Source organism: Rhinopithecus roxellana, chromosome 14 (assembly GCF_007565055.1).
Source record: "Rhinopithecus roxellana isolate Shanxi Qingling chromosome 14, ASM756505v1, whole genome shotgun sequence".
Lineage (NCBI taxonomy): Eukaryota > Metazoa > Chordata > Mammalia > Primates > Cercopithecidae > Rhinopithecus > Rhinopithecus roxellana.
Window position 1 is genome coordinate 97,174,348 of NC_044562.1, and position 17,999 is coordinate 97,192,346.

Consider the following 17,999-nt stretch of genomic DNA (forward strand, 5'->3'; position numbering starts at 1 on the left):
TATAAAATCCAGGGTTTTGTTAGAAATCAATTTGTGTTATTAATTTCTAAGTTACTGATTCTTTAGAACTAATTTAGACTTCCTTTATGACCTAGAATATTATCAGTTTTTATAAATGTTCCATGTGTTGTCAAAAAGAATTTGTATTCTCCAGTTGTAGAACACAGTGATTGCTATACATATGATAAAACTTGTTAATTGGGTTATTTGAATCTATATCCTTATGGTTTTATCACTGTTTGATCTGTGAATTACTGTTAGTTGTGCTGAAATCCCTCACAATGATGGCAAATGTGTTCATTTACATTTACAGTGATGACATTTTTTGTTCTATTTATATGGAAGCAAACAGATCTAGATATATGACAAGTTTCTAATGATTTGAACCTTTTATTATCATCAAGTGGCATGCTGATTTTTAGTAATACTTTCTACCTTAAGATATGTTTTTCTACAATGCTAATATAGCTACAACAATTTCATTAGGTTAGTATTGGCCTGGCATGTCTTTTTGTCAGTCCTTTGCTTTCAACTTTTCTGTTTGTTACTTAGGTGTATGTCTTATTAAAAGGAAATATTTGGGCTCGGCATGGTGGCTCACACCTGTAATCACAGCACTTTGGGAGGCCAAGGTGGGCAGATCACTTGAGAGAGAGAGAGGAAGGAAGGAAGGAAGGAGGAAAGGAAGGAAGGAAGGAAGGAAGGAAGGAAGGAAGGAAGGAAGGAAGGAAGGAAGGAAGGAAGGAAGGAGGAAAGAAAGATTGTATTTAATTTTGTTCACCATTTAAACAATTTTTTCTAGAAAATTTACTCTATTTGTACAGATTGTGATTCCTGATGTATATAGATTCACTTCTGTCATTTTTGCTTATTTATTGTACTTTTTGTTATGTCGTTGTGTGTGCGTGTGTGTGTTTGTTTCAATTTCATGCCTTCTTTTAGATTGTGTTAGGGTTTATTTCTCTTGCTTTGGTATAGTTTCACATTTTAAAAGTCATTTTCCCTTACTAGTTTGTAGATTATTATATTCCTTTTGTGTTTATAGAAATCACATACATATTTAACTAAAAGTCTAAAATCAACGAATTTCTTTTTTTAATTTTTTTCTTTAAAAAAAAGGGATACATGTGCAGAACATACAGGTGTGTTACATAGGTATATGTGTGCCATGGTGGTTTGCTGCACCTATTGACTCATCCTCTAAGTTTCCTCCCCTCACCCCCCATCCCCCAGCAGGCTCTGGTGTGTGCTGCTTACCTCTCTGTGCCCATGTGTCTTCATTGTTCAACTCCCACTTATAAGTGAGAATGTGCAGTGTTTGATTATCTGTTCAGTGTTAGTTTGCTGAGGATGATGGCTTCCAGCTTCATCTATATACCTGCAAAGGACATTATCTCATTTTTTATGGCTATATACTATTCCGTGGTGTATATGTACCACATTTTCTTTATCCAATCTATCAGTGATGGGCATTTGGGTTGGTTCCATGTCTTTGCTATTGTAAATAGTGCTGCAATAAATATACGTGTGCATGTGTCTTTATAGTAGAATGATTTATATTCCTTTGGGTATATACCCAGTAATTTGAATCCTGGGTCAAATGATATTTCTGGTTCTAGATCCTTGAGGAATCGCCTTACTGTCTTCCACAATTGTTGAACTAATTTACATTCCCATCAATAGTGTAAAAGTGTTCCTATTTCTCCACAGCCTTGCCAGCATCTATTGTTTCCTGACTTTTTAATAATCTCCACTCTGACCAGCATGAGATGGTATCTCATTGTGGTTTTGATTTGCATTTCTCTGATGATCAGTGATGTTGAGCTTTATTTCATGTTTGTTGCCTGTATAGTGTCTCCTTTTGAGAAGTGTCTGTTCATATTCTTTTCTCACTTTTTGATGGGGTTGTTTTTTTCCTGTAAATTTGTTTAAGTTCCTTGTAAATTCTGAAAATTAGACCTTTGTCAACTGGGTAGATTGCAAAAGTTTTCTCCCATTCTGTAGGTGGCTTGTTCACTCTGATGATAGTTTCTTTTGCTGTGCAGAAGCTCTTTAGTTTAATTAGATCCCATTTGTCAATTTTTGCTTTCATTGCAATTGCTTTTGGCATTTTTGTCATGAAGTATTTTTTTGTCATGAAGCCTGTGTCCTGAATGGTATTGCCTAGATTTTCTTCTAGAGTTTTTATGGTTTGGGGTTTTACATTTAAGTCTTTAATCCATCTTGAGTTAATTTTTGTGTAAGGTGTAAGGAAGGGGTCCAGTTTCAGTTTTCTGCATATGGCTAGCCAGTTTTCCCAGCACCATTTACTGAATAGGAAATCCTTTACCCGTTGCTTGTTTTCAGCAGGTTTGTCGAAGATTATATGGTTGTAGATGTGTGTTGTTATTTCCGAGGTCTCTGCTCTGCTCCATTGGTCTATAAGTCTGTTTTAGTACCAGTACCATGCTGTTTTGGTTATTGTAGCTTTGTAGTTTGAAGTCAGTCAGCCTTGTAGTTTGAAGTCAGGTAGCATGATGCCTCCAGTTTTGTTCTTTTTGCTTAGGATTGTCTTGGCTGTATGGGGTCTCCTTTGATTCCATATAAAATTTAGAATAGTTTTTCTAATTCTGTGAAGAATGTCAATGGTCATTTGATGGGAATAGCACTGAATCTATAAATCATTTTGGGCAGTATGGCCATTTTCACGACATTGATTCTTCCTGTGCATGAGGCTAGAATGTTTTTCCATTTGTTTGTGTCCTCTCTTATTTCCTTGAGCAGTGGTTTGTAGTTCTCCTTGAAGAGGTCCTTCACATCCCTTGTTAGCTGTATTCCTAGGTATTTTATTCTCTTTGTAGTGATTGTGAATGGGAGTTCATTCATGATTTGGCTCTCCGCTTGACTATCATTGCTCTAAAGGAATGTTTGTGATTTTTGCACATTGATTTTCTATCCTGAGACTTTACTGAAATAGCTTGTCAGTTTAAGGAGTTTTGGTGCTGAGTTGATGGTGTTTTCTATATATAAAATCATGTCGTCAAACAAAGACAAGTTGACTTCCTCTTTTCCTATTTTAATACCCCTTATTTCTTTTATTAAATTTTTATTTATTTATTTATTTTTTTGAGACGGAGTCTCGCTCTGTCTCCCAGACTGGAGTGCAGTGGCCGGATCTCAGCTCACTGCAAGCTCCGCCTCCCAGGTTCACACCATTCTCCTGGCTCAGCCTCCCGAGTAGCTGGGAGTACAGGCGCCCGCCATCTCGCCTGGCTAGTTTTTTGTATTTTTTAGTAAAGACGGAGTTTCACCGTGTTCGCCAGGATGGTCTCGATCTCCTGACCTCGTGATCCACCCGTCTCAGCCTCCCAAAGTGCTGGGATTACAGGCTTGAGCCACCGCGCCCGGCCTAATACCCCTTATTTCTTTATTTGCCTGATTGCCCTGGCCAGAATTTCTGTGTTAGCTAGGAGTGGTGAGAGAGGGCATCCCTGTCTTGTACTGGTTTTCAAAGGGAATGCTTCCAGCTTTTGCCCATTAAATATGACATTGGCTGTGGGTTTGTCATCGATAACTCTTATTATTTTGAGATGTGTTCCTTCAATACCTAGTTTATTGAGAGTTTCTAACATAAAGGGATGATGAATTTTATCAAAGGCCTTTTCTGCGTCTGTTGAGATAATCATGTGGTTTTGGTCTTTGGTTCTGCTTATGTGATGGATTACATTTATTGATTTGTGTATGTTTAACCAGCCTTGCATCCCAGGGATGAAGCAGACTTGATCGTGATGGATAAGTTTTTTGATGTGCTGCTGGCTTTGGTTTGCCAGTATTTTATTGAGGATTTTCGCACTGATGTTCATCAGGCACATTCTTTTTATATTGTCTCTTCCAGGTTTTGGTATCAGGATGATGCTGGCTTCATAAAATGAGTTAGGGAGAAGTCCCTCCTTCTCAATTTTTTGGAATAGTTTCAGAAGAAATGGTACCAGCTCCTCTTTGTATTTCTGGTAGAATTCAGCTGTGAATCCAACTGGTCCTGGGCTTTTTTTGGTTGGTAGGCTATTAATACTGCTACAATTTCAGAACTTGTTATCGTTCTATACAGGGATTCAACTTCTTCGTGGTTTAGTCTTGGGAGGGTGTGTTAGTCCAGGAATGTATCCATTTCTTCTAGATTTTCTAGTTTATTTGCATAGAGGGGTTTATAGTATTCTCTGATGGTAGTTTGTATTTCTGTGGGGTCAGTGGTGATATCCCCTTTATCATTTTGTATTGTGTCTATTTGATTCTTCTGTCTTCTTCTTCTTTATTAGTCTAGCCAGTGATCTATTTTGCTTATTTTTTCAAAACACCAGCTCCTGGATTCACTGATTTTTTTTGGAGCATTTTTCGTGTCTTTATCGCCTTCAATTATTCTCTGACTTTACTTATTTCTTTTCTTCTGCTAACTTTTGGATTAATTTCTTCTTGTCTCTCTAACTCTTTTCATTGTGATGTTAAAGTGTTGATTTGAGATCTTCCTAGCTTTCTGATGTAGGCATTTAGTGCTATAAATGTCCCTCTTAACACTGCTTTAGCTGTGTCCCAGAGATTCTGGTATATCGTCTCTTAGTTCTTGCTGGTTTCAAAGAACCTCTTGCTATGTAGTGCTGAGAAGAATGTATATTCTGTTGATTTGGGATGGAGAGTTCTGTAGGTGTCTATTAGGTCTGCTTGGTCCAGAGCTGAGTTCAAGTCCTGAATATCCTTGTTAATTTTCTGTCTCATTGATCTGTCTAATATTGACAGTGGTGTGTTAAAGTCTCCCACTATTATTGTTTGGGAGTCTAAGTCTCTTTGTAGGTCTCTAAGAACTTGTTTTATGAATCAGACACCTGGAAACATTATCAATCTAAGAACATTTTTAAAAATTGTTTTTGGGGGTTGGGGGGGAAATGGAATTAGCCCATTCCTGGTGCACCAAACTTGTACGAGAATGTGGGATTTTGTTAAGCATTCTCATGAAAGACTTTTTCCTTTTATTTCCCTCCTCTGTCCTACCCAGAGCCAAACCTTGTCAGGCAAACCAACTTTTTGGGGGCAGATTTTTTTCTTATTCATCCACTGTGGGTGGCTCCTACCTGAGATCCTGGCTTTATGTCAGATGAGTACATGATCTGACCACCAACCCACTTGTGCCAACTTTTAACTTGTAGCCCATTGGAAACCCATCTGGTCTTTCTACAGTCAGCAGAAACCTTCAGGACAAATATTTCTATCTAGTTTATCCCTACCCTCACCTCCAGAATTGCACTTTCTTGTAATTTCTACTTTCCAGTTGTCTTCAATCTCACTTTAGAAATAAAAGCAAAATAAAAATAGACATTTTTTGATATTTTACCCACCATTTCAGGTGTTCTAAGTCAAATGAATTCTTCACTCTTAATTCATCATATTGTCAGAAACAGAAGTCCTCATTTGGTTTTTAAAATACCCCAAATATTAGCATGATCTGAGTAAGTGCTAAAATGACTAGCCTTCCAGATCTTGTGCTAACCTGTAATGTTGGTCTTCAGCCTACCCACAGCTACTGTAGAAATGGGCAGGGATGGAGGCAGCCTGTTAGCTAGCGGGTCAGTTATTTATTGATCCAAGTCAGGCAGATAATTCAATACAAACTAAGTAATAAATACTGACTCAGAAGTATATGTCCCCTAGCAAAGAACTTTCCAATGCTTACTAAGACCCAAAATAACTGCTGATTCCCATTGGTTGTAGATAAACAGGTATCCTGCACCAGCAACAGCTTTATATTTTATTTTGTAAGGCAATAAAAAAAATATGTAATTCCCTAGGGACCCACATAAAATATTTAGTCTTTAAAAACAGTTTCTATCCAGTGTTATATGAGTTTTCAGGAGCAGTCAAGGTTTCTTTGCACATCATAAGCTCAGATATAGTTCTCCAGAGAAAGAAATGTATTGCAATTATAAGCTTCAATTAACCATCATATCTTGGCAACAATATTTTTTAGGTCCGCAGGCAAAATAAAGCACAGCTGTCGAAATTAGTATCTCAATTCTCTGCCTCACTTCCATAAAGGAAGTATTCAATATACATAATGATCTTATAAAATTCAAGGAAAAAATGGCAAAGAAGTCAAGGAAAGTAGCCAGACTCTTGACATTTTCTAGCTGGAGACTGTTAGAGACCCCCATGCTGTGCATTGACATTCATTAACTTTTTGTAATTTCAACTGCACTAGCCTGTAACCCATGCAGAGAACACCTCATACAAGATTGAACTATATGAAATTGCTGATATGACTATTTCTGACCTTCAAATTTAGAAATTTCATAGGTTCAATCTAATATTTTGCCTTCTCAGTTAAAATCGATTCTTGCTTGTCTGGAAACTACAAAGTTATAATATAATGGAATAGAAGCCTTTCTGTGATATTATGGAGCATAAAAAGAGATCTGGGCAGACATGTTAATAAGAAAGAAGAAATTTAAATACGCTTACTTTTCTTTTAGGACCACCAGCAAATTCTCTGTGGTATGCCAATGGTGTCAAATTTTGTTTAGATGTTCACCTGTAACTGTGCCTCTGATACTCTGTGGTTCTTTTCAGCTATGCAGCATTCTTCCGATTCATTTTTCTCCATTTGTGCTGTTTTTCTCTGTGATGTGAATCCATCCCTATCCATTATGTCATGCCTCCATCTTTTGCTGCTTCTTCAGATTGCACTGAGCCATAAGAGGTAAGCTCCATCAAAAGAGGGAAAACTGACTTTCCTTTATGCTCAGGAGGAATCCTTTGTCCAAGGTATTCCATAACCCTGCCCCTGAAATCAATACTTTCTAAACTACATTTTAAAAGTAACTGAATGAAAATGATTCCTCATAGCCACACTCACACCAGAATTCCTTGAATGCTGTTGCACACACATTGCAAATTCAGCAAACTTAATTAGCTGCTGCTGACTAATGATCATGGACATCAGTGCCCTTGGCTTTGAACCTTAGCACCACCCTCAATTTTCAGTATAGTAATATATATACTAAAATGCCCCATAAATTAGTATTATTTACTGCCATCTTGAATATAGAATTTCTAAGACTACCATCATCCACTAGGCTAATAATGATTGTAATAAAAAGGCAATATTTGAATGACTCTGTCATCTTCCTTGATGCAAACAGTGACATTTCCAAACATTAATGGGTTTGGCTATTTACATGCATAAAATTCATCAGACAATAACCAACCTCCCCCTTAATATTTTACCATATAGTTAATGAGAATTATTTTTATGTTAATTTCAATTTCATTTCCAAACTTGGATTCGAATTTCCCACAGCCTGTAACTCATAATATCTCAGTTTTATCATGAGAAGTTTTTGAGAGCAGGAGAATTGAAGTTGGTTTAGATTCAAAAATGCCTTGGGCTTCTTAAGCAGCTAAAATAATTTTTAAGCAATATTTTTTAAGAATTATTTTATCTAAAGTAGGCAAACTAATCTATATAGGAAGCCTCACATATCACTATTTAGATTGTTCATTCATCTATTGTTAATCCTCTCAGTTGCCATCTAACACTTAGAGGCAATAAAATGATCTTCTACCCCATACATACTGTCCACGTTAAGTTTCACCCTTGTTAATCCTGAAGGAGCCAGGGTTCACAATATAATGCTATTTCAGCAGTGTTACTTATGTCTTCCTGTCATTAAGCTTTGAATCCACATTGCTTTATATTGGGAATGTGTCATATTGTGACAGGCTAAGAATAAACTTGCATCACTTGCCTGACCTCTAAACTGACATTCTGTTTTAGAGACAAATGTTCCAACCTTTACCAGACACAGATTTGCATATCTGAACTGTTTAGTGAAATGAATACCTAATACAAGAAAGAATATAGATATTTAGTCTATATGGTATGGCACTGCAATACTATTGGGTTTAATGCAGAAGGTCATCTGACTCCTTGCAATCTCAAGTTTTTCTATCCCTGTGACCTGCTTCCTAGTCTTGACCCCATGCAGTTGATGAGATAGACTCTCATCATTAGTATCCAGCTTTTGTTAAGGATAGATTCTCACCATTAGTGTTCATCTTGCATTCTGTCTTTCACATAGGTTAATTTTTCATGTTGTAGCAATACATAATATTCTTTGTAAAATTAAGTACCTACATAAATATATTTTCATTGTAATTTTTGATGGCTGCATTTAAGACATATACCATGAAGAAAGGCTTAAGGAACTAACTTACTTGAATCATCCAGTGTGTTTGGGATACTTTGGTACCCAAAAATGTAAAGTAACCAGCTCTGCCTGACCAGGGAAGGGATTTAAGAAGGCTTCTCAGAGGAGGTAATTAACTGAATCCTGAATCTTAAAAATGGGAATTTTCTGGGTAGAAAAGGAGTTTCAAGGCTCTGCAAGCCATGAGACAACATGTGGAATGGTAGAAGATGTCATATTTGGGAGACAGCAACTAAGTTGACATAATTGGATCATAAAGCACTTGGGATGGGCATAGAAAAGGAGATGACCCAAATCACAAAGCTTGGATATCTTTGTTTTATGGTTGAGGTGGATGGAGCCTGTAATAGATCTCAAATGGGGAAATGATATGTTTATGTATTTACGTTTTTGAAAACAATAGTACATGGAACTAATGTCCCACTTTAAATATTAATAGTTAATTTCTACTTGCACTCTAGAAATTATCTTTTACTAAGATTTATGGGAGTATAAATTAAGACAATGTAAATGCCAAAGAGAAACTAGCATAGGACCGGCATCAGTGAGATCTGGGTTGAATCCTATGTTCCTATATTCACCCCTTTCATGCTATATGATAGTGAAAAATTATACCTCATTTTTAAAAATCCTAAATGAGGGACATTATTCATAGATCACAGGGATGTTGTATATTATAATTCTAAAAGTTAACTGACATGTAATTGACACTCTGTATTAGCCTCTATTTTAACTTTATGGATACATTGTTAAGAATACTACTGCTTACAATGGTTATTAAAATTTATTTCAATTTGAAAATCTGTGGTTACGGAGTAACCCTAAAATGATAAATAATATTGTGATGTATTTTTTAAAAAACTGACACAAGTCAAAATACACATGAGTAGTTGATACATATTTTCTTATGATCTATTGACCTTCTATGGAAAACTTCTCATTACTTCTTTCCCTAACTTAAAAAAAAAAAAAAAAAACTTTCAAAGATTTCAGTAGAGTATTTGATTCTTACCAGATTCTGGATATCAACTAAAAGATGTTTCTTCTTTTTTCCTTTTTTTTCAAGCACATCTTGACATGACAAGGTGGAGTGATATTTTTCTGAAGAAATGCTCTATCATTTATCAATTAATCTCCTCTTTATCAAATATTTTCAATGAAAACCATGCCTATTTAAGTATAATCCAGGCGGTTATTTATGACAAAAGGAAAAAAAAAAAAAAAAACTAACTCAACAAGACTGAGCTTCCTTTTCTTTTTTGTTTTTTGAGATGGAGCCTCACTCTGTCTCCCAGGCTGGAGTGCAGTGGCACGATGTTGGCTAACCGCAACTTCCACCTCCCGGGTTCAAGCCTCAGCCTCCTGTGTAGCTGGGACTACAGGTGCACTCCACCACGCCTGGCTAATTTTTTGTATTTTTAGTAGAGATGAGGTTTCATCATGTTGGCCAGGTTGGTCTTGAACTCCTTTTTTTTATAGCCAAAATGTGCAGAAGCAATTTTACCTCTTTGGAGCATATGGATGGTTATAGACAAAAGACTATTGCTGGTACAAAATTACTTCTGATGCCCTTGGTTAAAATAAGACTAATTCTAGAAATGGAATATTTGTTTGCTTCATGTAAAATTTTAGGGTGCAAAAAAAGGTTCATATTTAAGACCTCACTAAAAGCTCTTTCACTTTACACTCAAATCACTGCCACCCTTAAATATACAAAGTTGGAGACATGTAATTACTTGAGATTCTTGAGAAGAAGGAGAAAGCAACACAGAAACCTACTTAAAATGTCTAATTCTTCAAGAGCCACATTTTCTTCAGGGATTTGACTTTCCAGATTTCTCACTACTGTCTTGGCTGTACAGACATAACCCTAGGAAATATAGTCAAACTAAATCAAAACATGAAGAGGAAAATAAACTAAAAGTACACAGTCATTCCCTTTAAGACCAATTTAAAGTTATTGTTCATTAATCGTACATTATTCTTTCCTGAACAACCCTCCTCAGGAAGCCCCTGTGGTGGCCAGAGCAGCCTTGTTCCTGGAATGTGCTCGTTTTGTTCACCGCTGCAACCGTGGCAACTGGCCAGAGTGGATGAAAGGGCACCATGTGAACATCACCAAGAAAGGCCTTTCCCGGGGACGCTCTCCCATTGTGGGCAACAAGCGAAACCAGAAGCTGCAGTGGAATGCGGCCAAGCTCTTCTACCAATGGGGAGACGTGAGCTTTCGGTTTTCTTCTATAACAATTAGGATGCTTGAGTGAAGTGGAGTCATTTTTTGATTGGTTGTGTTGGTTTTGAAGACAATTTGTTGAGTGTTTGATATGTACCAGGTACTGAAGGGAACCCTTTGGGGAAAAATAAACAACTCATTTAATCGTCCCAATAAATCTATGAGGTCAGAAATTACTCTCTCTGTTTCACAGTTAAGAAAACTGAAGTTTATACAGGTCAAACAACCTACCAAAGTTTACATGTATATTAATAGTAAGTAGAGGAACCAATATTCCATCTCCCAGATTAGATTTCAAAGCCTTGCTTCTAGTTGCTGTATTCATCAAGAATTGTCTTTTTGATAGTTGTTGTTATAATTGTAAAATACACCCTTATTTTGGATTCTATTCTAATTTATGTTTTGTAGGACATAATTTTTTCTAATTTCTTAATGAAATTTTCTCTTTTGTTGATGTGCCTCCTTTAAGTTGTCTGAAAGCTTTTGGAAATTGCACACACACATACACACATATGTATGTATGCATATGAATAAGTGAATAAATTTAAAAGTGAATGAATGAAACTTCTTTAGGAATTCTAACAAAAAAGACCCTTAAAATAACTCCAACTTCTTTACCATAGAAGGAAAAAAGGTGACGAATAAAAAGAAATTCAAGAGGACCAAGTTGTTTCTGCTAAGTTTAGACAGAGCTGAACATAAACACACATAAAGAGGTTCCATATATTCCTCTTTTCTTAAAGATTACTTGGAATAACTGTTATAATTTCGATTAATAATTCAGCTGAATGTGTCTACCAATGTGCCTACCAGCTAAGGGTATTCTTCCTCCAGTTTTACTCACATCTTTTTTGTGAAGTGCCTGAGTTATTCAAAAGGCATGAATTGTATTCAGTATATGTGCAGTCTTTCTATAAGTGTATCAGTCTTTACTTCATTTGCTGTTCTTTGGATTTTCTTTCCTATATAAAGACATCCTGTTTAAAAGGATACATGAGTGTGTGTGTGTATATATATATGTATATATATGTGTGTGTATATATATATTTATATATACATATGATACGATGGAGTAGAACACTTCATTAATGCTAATGTCGATGATCAAGACTTAGCACTGCCCTTTTCAGGCTTCTATTGCACATTATATAGATGAGAAGACACACTTTCTCCTATGTAATATCTATTTTTGTAAATAATTGAGCTAAGTTATTATGTGATTCCATTGTACTTATCCTGCATTTAATTTAGTTTTAACAGCACAAGAGTTTATACAAGTCAAGCAGTGTCAATGAAATGCATATCATGAGATACATAGAGGCACCAATAATCTCTTTAATGTGGAGAGATGTTTCAGCCCCCCATTTATTACCTATCTCATTCAAGGAAGGTCTTATTGAGAGGCTTCTCTGAAGCAGCAGTCACAATTGATAATCCCATTGGCTTCCTACAGGAGGAGAAAACCACGAAGTGCTGCGCATTTGAGAGTTTCAGGTTTATAGGGAGATTGTGACCAAGAGATTTCACAAACAGGTGTTTTCAGGAGAAGTGTCTTCTGACTTTCTTGCAGCATTTGACACTGCCAACTGCACATACCTTTGTCTTTTTGAAACCATTATGCTCCAGAGTTTCCTTGCATCTCTGTGCCTAATTCTCTGTGTCCTTTCCTAGTCCTCTGTCTCCTCTCTCCTCATAAACAGATATTCTCCAGGATTTCTTTTAATTTCTTCCTATATAACTTACTTTAGGGTTACATTTATTTTTATATTTCCAACTATAACCCGTAAGTACAGACTTCCCTAACCATAGCAATTTTCAGATCCCAGGCCCACATTGCCAGCTGCACTTTGGAAACATTCAGTTAATATCCTAGAACTCAATCTTCCAAAATAAAACCCTTCTCCTCAAGTAAACACATTGCCACCTACAACCCTTCTGAGCTTTCTATTCTTATTGGCACCACCGTCATCTGAGATGCCAACCTTTGAGCATATCCCCATCTCCCCGCCATTGATCCCACCTCTTTCGTGTCACTGAAACCCCTTAGGTCAGATTCCATGACTTCTCATCTGGATGATTAAACTTTTTTCCTATTTGGTCTTCTCCTCACAGTCTCCTCTCATTTAATGCATCCTACACACTGTCAGTGAAAAGTTCTTCCTATAGCCCAGCCCACCCAAGATATGACATTCATTCTGATCTCCCAGCCTCCAGATTTGCCCCCTCTAATTCATTCTCCAAACTGCTCCCAGAGTGATTAGGCTGCAATGCAAATTAGAGTGTGTTTCTGATTCACTTAAAATGCTTTCAGTGGCCCTCCTTTTCCCTCGGGATAAAACCCAAACTGCTTAGCCTGGCATCACTGCCCTCTCCATGACTTTCACTCAAACCATTCCAAGATTATGGGTTAATAACTCAAATGAGTCAATGTACCCAAAGAATATGTATTTAAATACTTTCCTCCTAATATATGTTCAATAATAATAGGTTCTGACATGAATTTTTGAAAGCAGAGTCCATACTTGTCTCAGCATTCCTGGGTAGCTAGTACAATGTCCCTGGAATGAGAGATCAGGTTACTTCCCCCACTCAGAAACTACCTTTCATCTTTCTCAAGAATGTAAAATGAAGTTCAACTTCAAGAACTGTAGGATCTGATCCAAATCTACCTTTTCAGCCTTTCTGTACATTATTTCCTCTCACAAAATTGAACTTCAATTAAGTGGCCCCTCTGGCAGTCTCTGAGCACATGTTGCATTTCCATGAACATACATCTTTCAGGACCGTATCCTCGAATGTCTACTCTCCCCATTCTCCATCAGTCAAAACACCAATTTGTCAAAGGCTACAAACTTTGAGACCTTCTGTGAGATTTTCTGTGGTTCTCTGAACTAAATTTTATCTTTATTTCTTTATTTTTTTTATTTCAATGACTTTTGGGATACAAGCAGTTTTTGACCACATAGATGGATTAATTTTACAGCAGTGAATTCTGAGATTTTAATGCATCCATCACCCGAGTAGTGCACGTTGTACCCAAAATGTAGTTTTCCAGTCCCACAGCTCCCCGACCCTCTCCCTCTCTGAAATGAATTTAATCTATCTTATGAGCTAATAAAGTGTTTCCAGTATCTTTAGCCACTTAATTAGTTGTTTTGTTATGTTATTACATCCCTCAATAGACTATAAGCTCATTGAGAGAAAGAAAGAAAGAACACAGGCATAGATAGTCAGACATCCTATATTTGAATCCTGCTGAGCAACCTTGGGCAAACCTCCCAGCCCTTCTAACTTTCCTATTTGCCAAATAGTAATCTTTCCTATGTGGGCTTATAATTTACCAGGACACATTAAACAAAGGTACTAGTGTACTATAACAACTTACTCAACTTTATGTTCTATTTAATACCTAACAAATTACCTCACTTAATAAATATTTGATGAATGAAGGAAGAGACGAAAAAACATAGCCCTGAGGCATTTTTCTAGCTTTGGATGAGAAATAGAGATATAAATTGTTATTTAGACGTATAATATTATACCAGAAAAGTTCATTTTTTGAGCAGCCCTTTAAGCTTTATAAACGGTGGATTTAATTTAAGTTGCTTAGTTACAACGTCCTGGAATGGTCAATGTAGACATTTTTCCTCTTTGAGTCTCACTATTTAGTTTGTTGGCTCCATTCCAGACTCATAACTGCATGTCTCCTCCTTAACAGAGGATCTCCAAAATAGGATAAGGCTTTTTGTTGTGGTGGTGGTTTTGTTTTTACAATTTGTTTTGTTTGCTTAAAACTTACCCAGTTAGCAGCTAAAATTTTAGAATCCCACATACTGCTTTCTATACTGCTTTCTCCTTGGTATGGTTTTTGCTTCCTGGTTTTTAGCTCCTCACTTAATTCCAGAGTTTAGGGAGACCTTTTTGTTTCCAGATATCCACAACATTCAAAAATGTCTTTTCATTTAAAGAGTTATGAGGATAATCTTCACTTAGAGAGCTTGAGCATGTTGGTTTTCAGTAGTAAGTGTATTTTCTTACTTGCTGAGAATTTAGTAACTTTTCTAAATATTTGCAAAGTATGATACAGAAAGAAAGAAGAAAGTTAGCTGGAATTTTGCTCTTACTTAAACAGAGAGTGTCCAAACTGTCAAACCCCAAGTTCAGTGATCTGTTTAACTTTTTCTCTCACTCCTGAGCCTGCATCTCTTTCATTGTTGCATGCACTATATAATTGGAAATAAAATAAATTAGATGGAGATAGTGTTTTTTGTCTCTTCTTGTGGAAAATTCCTTTGATAAACCAGACAGTAGTGCCTGATGATTCAATAACAGATAGCAAGGATGTTAGTTCTAAGAATACCATGTAAAAACCAATATTGTCCATGTGCTGAGTTATTAAAAGTCATATTTCTAATGTTGTTGGGCAGCCTACCAAAAGAAAACTTAGCATTTCTTACTAATTCATAGAGTATTATGGAAAGAGGAACAAAGTCTATAAAAGAAGCCAATAAGTACATATATAATGACATACAGAAAAAAAATCAGCAACAGAATTCTGGCCAACTTCTAAACTCATTAGCGTGACAGTGACATTCTCATTAAAAATAGCATAATCAGAAGCACTCTGAGGAACTGTGCGTTCTGATGTTTTACTGCAACAAAATCCTCCATTAAAAGCAACTGTGTACTCCCTTTTATCATATCTGTAAAATAAATAACCTTTGAGTAAATGGAAATATTTTCAGAAAAACTTTTGTACAAAGATACAAAGGTGTCATCCTAGTTTTTACAAATCTTTAAACTGAATGACCTTGGGGATAGTCATTTCTTCCATTTCTGGTTTCCATACTGGCAAATATGGTGGAAACAACACTGTAGCATACAGAAGAGGCTCATGCTGGAAATAATTCTCATTAATTGGTTACTTATGTCTGGTGTAATGTGAGAGCCTATTTTAGAGTTTGACTTAGTTTGTGCTGTTTCATTGTTTTCCTTCCCATTGTAGGCAATTGGCGTCCGATTGAATGAGCTGTGCCATGGGGAAAGTGAGAGCCCAGCCAACCTTCTGGGTCTCATTTACGATGAGGAGACCAAGAGGAGACTTAGAAAGGAGGATGAGGAGGAAGACTTTTTAGATGACAGTAAGGAGACTCCCTTTACTACAAGAACCCCTGCTTGTAAGAACCTCTGCTTTAGGAGCACTTAATACTTCTCTTTTCTCCTTCATATTCTTACCACCTCCCCATGTCTTCCCACTGCGCCTTATCCCCTTTTCCCTGTGCATGTATGTGCATAAAGCCACACAGAGACAAGGCAAGAACCAGAAAGAGCAGACAGACAGGGGCAAGGAGGTGCAGGCAAGATGGAACATTTATTACTTTTTCGTCTTTGACTCTTGCTATTACACAAATATTGGTATTAGACTTCTCTGAGAAAACATCTCTGAGAGACTACAGTTGTGGAAAATTTACTGTCCTAGAAGAGATTTTTTCAGGTTTTGTGTTTCTTTTGTGTTTTTTGTGTGTTTTTGTTGTTGTTGTTGTTGCTCCAGGAAACAAAATCAGACAAAATAAAATTGAATATGAAATATTTTCCAAATCAGTAAAATACTGAAAATTTTAAACAAGTATATTATAGTATTTAACATGACACTGAAATATTAAAATATTCAGAGGTTGCTAGAACTATGAATGTCGGCTGTACTGTACCTATTTATTAAATTTGGAATTGAAACTCATCATAGACAAGTAGAGACAAAAGGATTCCTATTATATTCTTCTTCAACATCATTTTGTGCATACATGTGTTCTATACCATACAAGCTTTTGTATATATGTACCACTGCCTTTTATGGAATACAAAATTCCAGTTATAGTTATGGAATTCGTATCTTTATATGGTGAACGTATTGAGATATCTTCCTTCTGACCTTCCCCTGTGGTTTGAAATTCAAGTTCCCTGACTACATGTTAAGAGTTGTCCTTCATTAGGTGATTCAGACCTACTGCATCGTTGCAGTCATGAAATGTAAAAGAATAGATGGAGTGTAACATTAGGCAGGACTGAATAATAATCAAAGAAAACTCTTATGATCTTCCCTTCCACATTCCTTCCAAAGTTTTTTTTTTTTTTTTTTTTGCATTTTTTAATCATGTTGCCCCTTCTAAGACCTTATCAAATCAGAGCAAATCTTCTTGACGTAGCCATTGACAAAACACCAAATTATTATGTCAGTCTTTCAGCCTAATAATGAAGGTTGGCCCCAAAAATATCTACAATAGCCTAAACTATCTTAGAATGAGGTTTATCCAGCAATCACAGAACCTAGGGAAGGCCCACCATAAGACCCGTCTAGCCAGAGGGCATTCTAAACCACCCTGGAACTTCCAGGGGGCCGTTCAGAACAGAGAGAAGCTGAAGCAACATTAAACGCATGCATCCTTATAGGCCAAAAACAACTTGAATCCCCATTAGACTGCATAAGTGTCGTTTACCAGTATGTTATGCCTAGAATATTAGCTTTTTGTTGAGACTAGGTAGAACTCAATCCTTGTTTATTAAAACAGGATATTTATTATGATAGCCATGAAAGAGCCTAGACTAAGACTAAGCTCATTGTCTGCAGGACTGGTAAGAAAAGCCTGGATGATAACCTTAGGAGTGAAAAGACAGACCCAAAAGTCTATACTGAATGTCTGCTGTTCAATTATTTTTTTAAAAGTGTTGCATATCCAGACAATATTTAGTCAAATAGCCCCTATAAGGCATATATAAGATTGATATGTCTGATTTTTACTTCCACTTTCACGTCAATACACAGCTCATCTTGCATTTAAAGGCTAATTGTGGTGCAAGCAACTTTCAGGCTGGAAATTCTACAGAAGCTTGTCTTTTCCATTCTTGATGACAGGCAAAGTCCCCAGCAACAAATTAACTCGGGAGAGAAAATGGTTTTCCTGAGAAAACAATAGCTTAAATATCTACAGAAAGACCATAATTTCCACCTATTTTCGAATGAAATCATGAAGTTTGTATTCTATTCAATTAAGAAAGCTTAACATCCAGGAAACATTTTAGAGATATTTTTAGGACTGTTCATATGTAATGATATTGTGATTGCTTGATGACTTGATTCATTTAAAATAGACAACCATTTCCTTTCTTTTATAAGAGAAGGAATTCTACATGGCTTTGATTTTTTCTGAACATTTAAATAATCAATATATTTCTGCATCATCCTGTGTCATTGGTTGTGATGACACATATCTGAGAACTAACTCTGAGAATTTGAAAAATCACTATGGTGTTACCGTGGCCATTATCTATCTTTAGAGCAAAAACTATTAGTTGGCTTCTAGTGGATACAATGCTTTACTAATTCAAAGGTCAATATTCTTCAGAGCAAAAGAGAATATTTGTACATTTCTAGTATAGCTATGCCTTAATTTGACAGGCTAGCTTGCACAAACTGTATGATATGTGTGATCCAGTAAGTTTGTCTTGTCTGTGTTGCAGAAACACATTTGAACTAC

General features: G+C 36.3%; 1 protein-coding gene across 3 annotated transcripts in view; it reads left to right on the forward strand.

Moving 5' to 3' along the window:
* UNC80 (unc-80 homolog, NALCN channel complex subunit) overlaps positions 1 to 17,999 on the forward strand; it is a 232,968-nt gene that overhangs the window by 104,071 nt on the left and 110,898 nt on the right. For all 3 annotated transcript variants that reach the window (XM_010354934.2, XM_030916516.1, XM_010354935.2), the window contains exons 23-24: positions 10,241 to 10,453; positions 15,473 to 15,608. In XM_010354934.2, the coding sequence (XP_010353236.1) occupies positions 10,241 to 10,453; positions 15,473 to 15,608 (349 nt within the window). The remainder of the gene's footprint in view (positions 1 to 10,240; positions 10,454 to 15,472; positions 15,609 to 17,999) is intronic.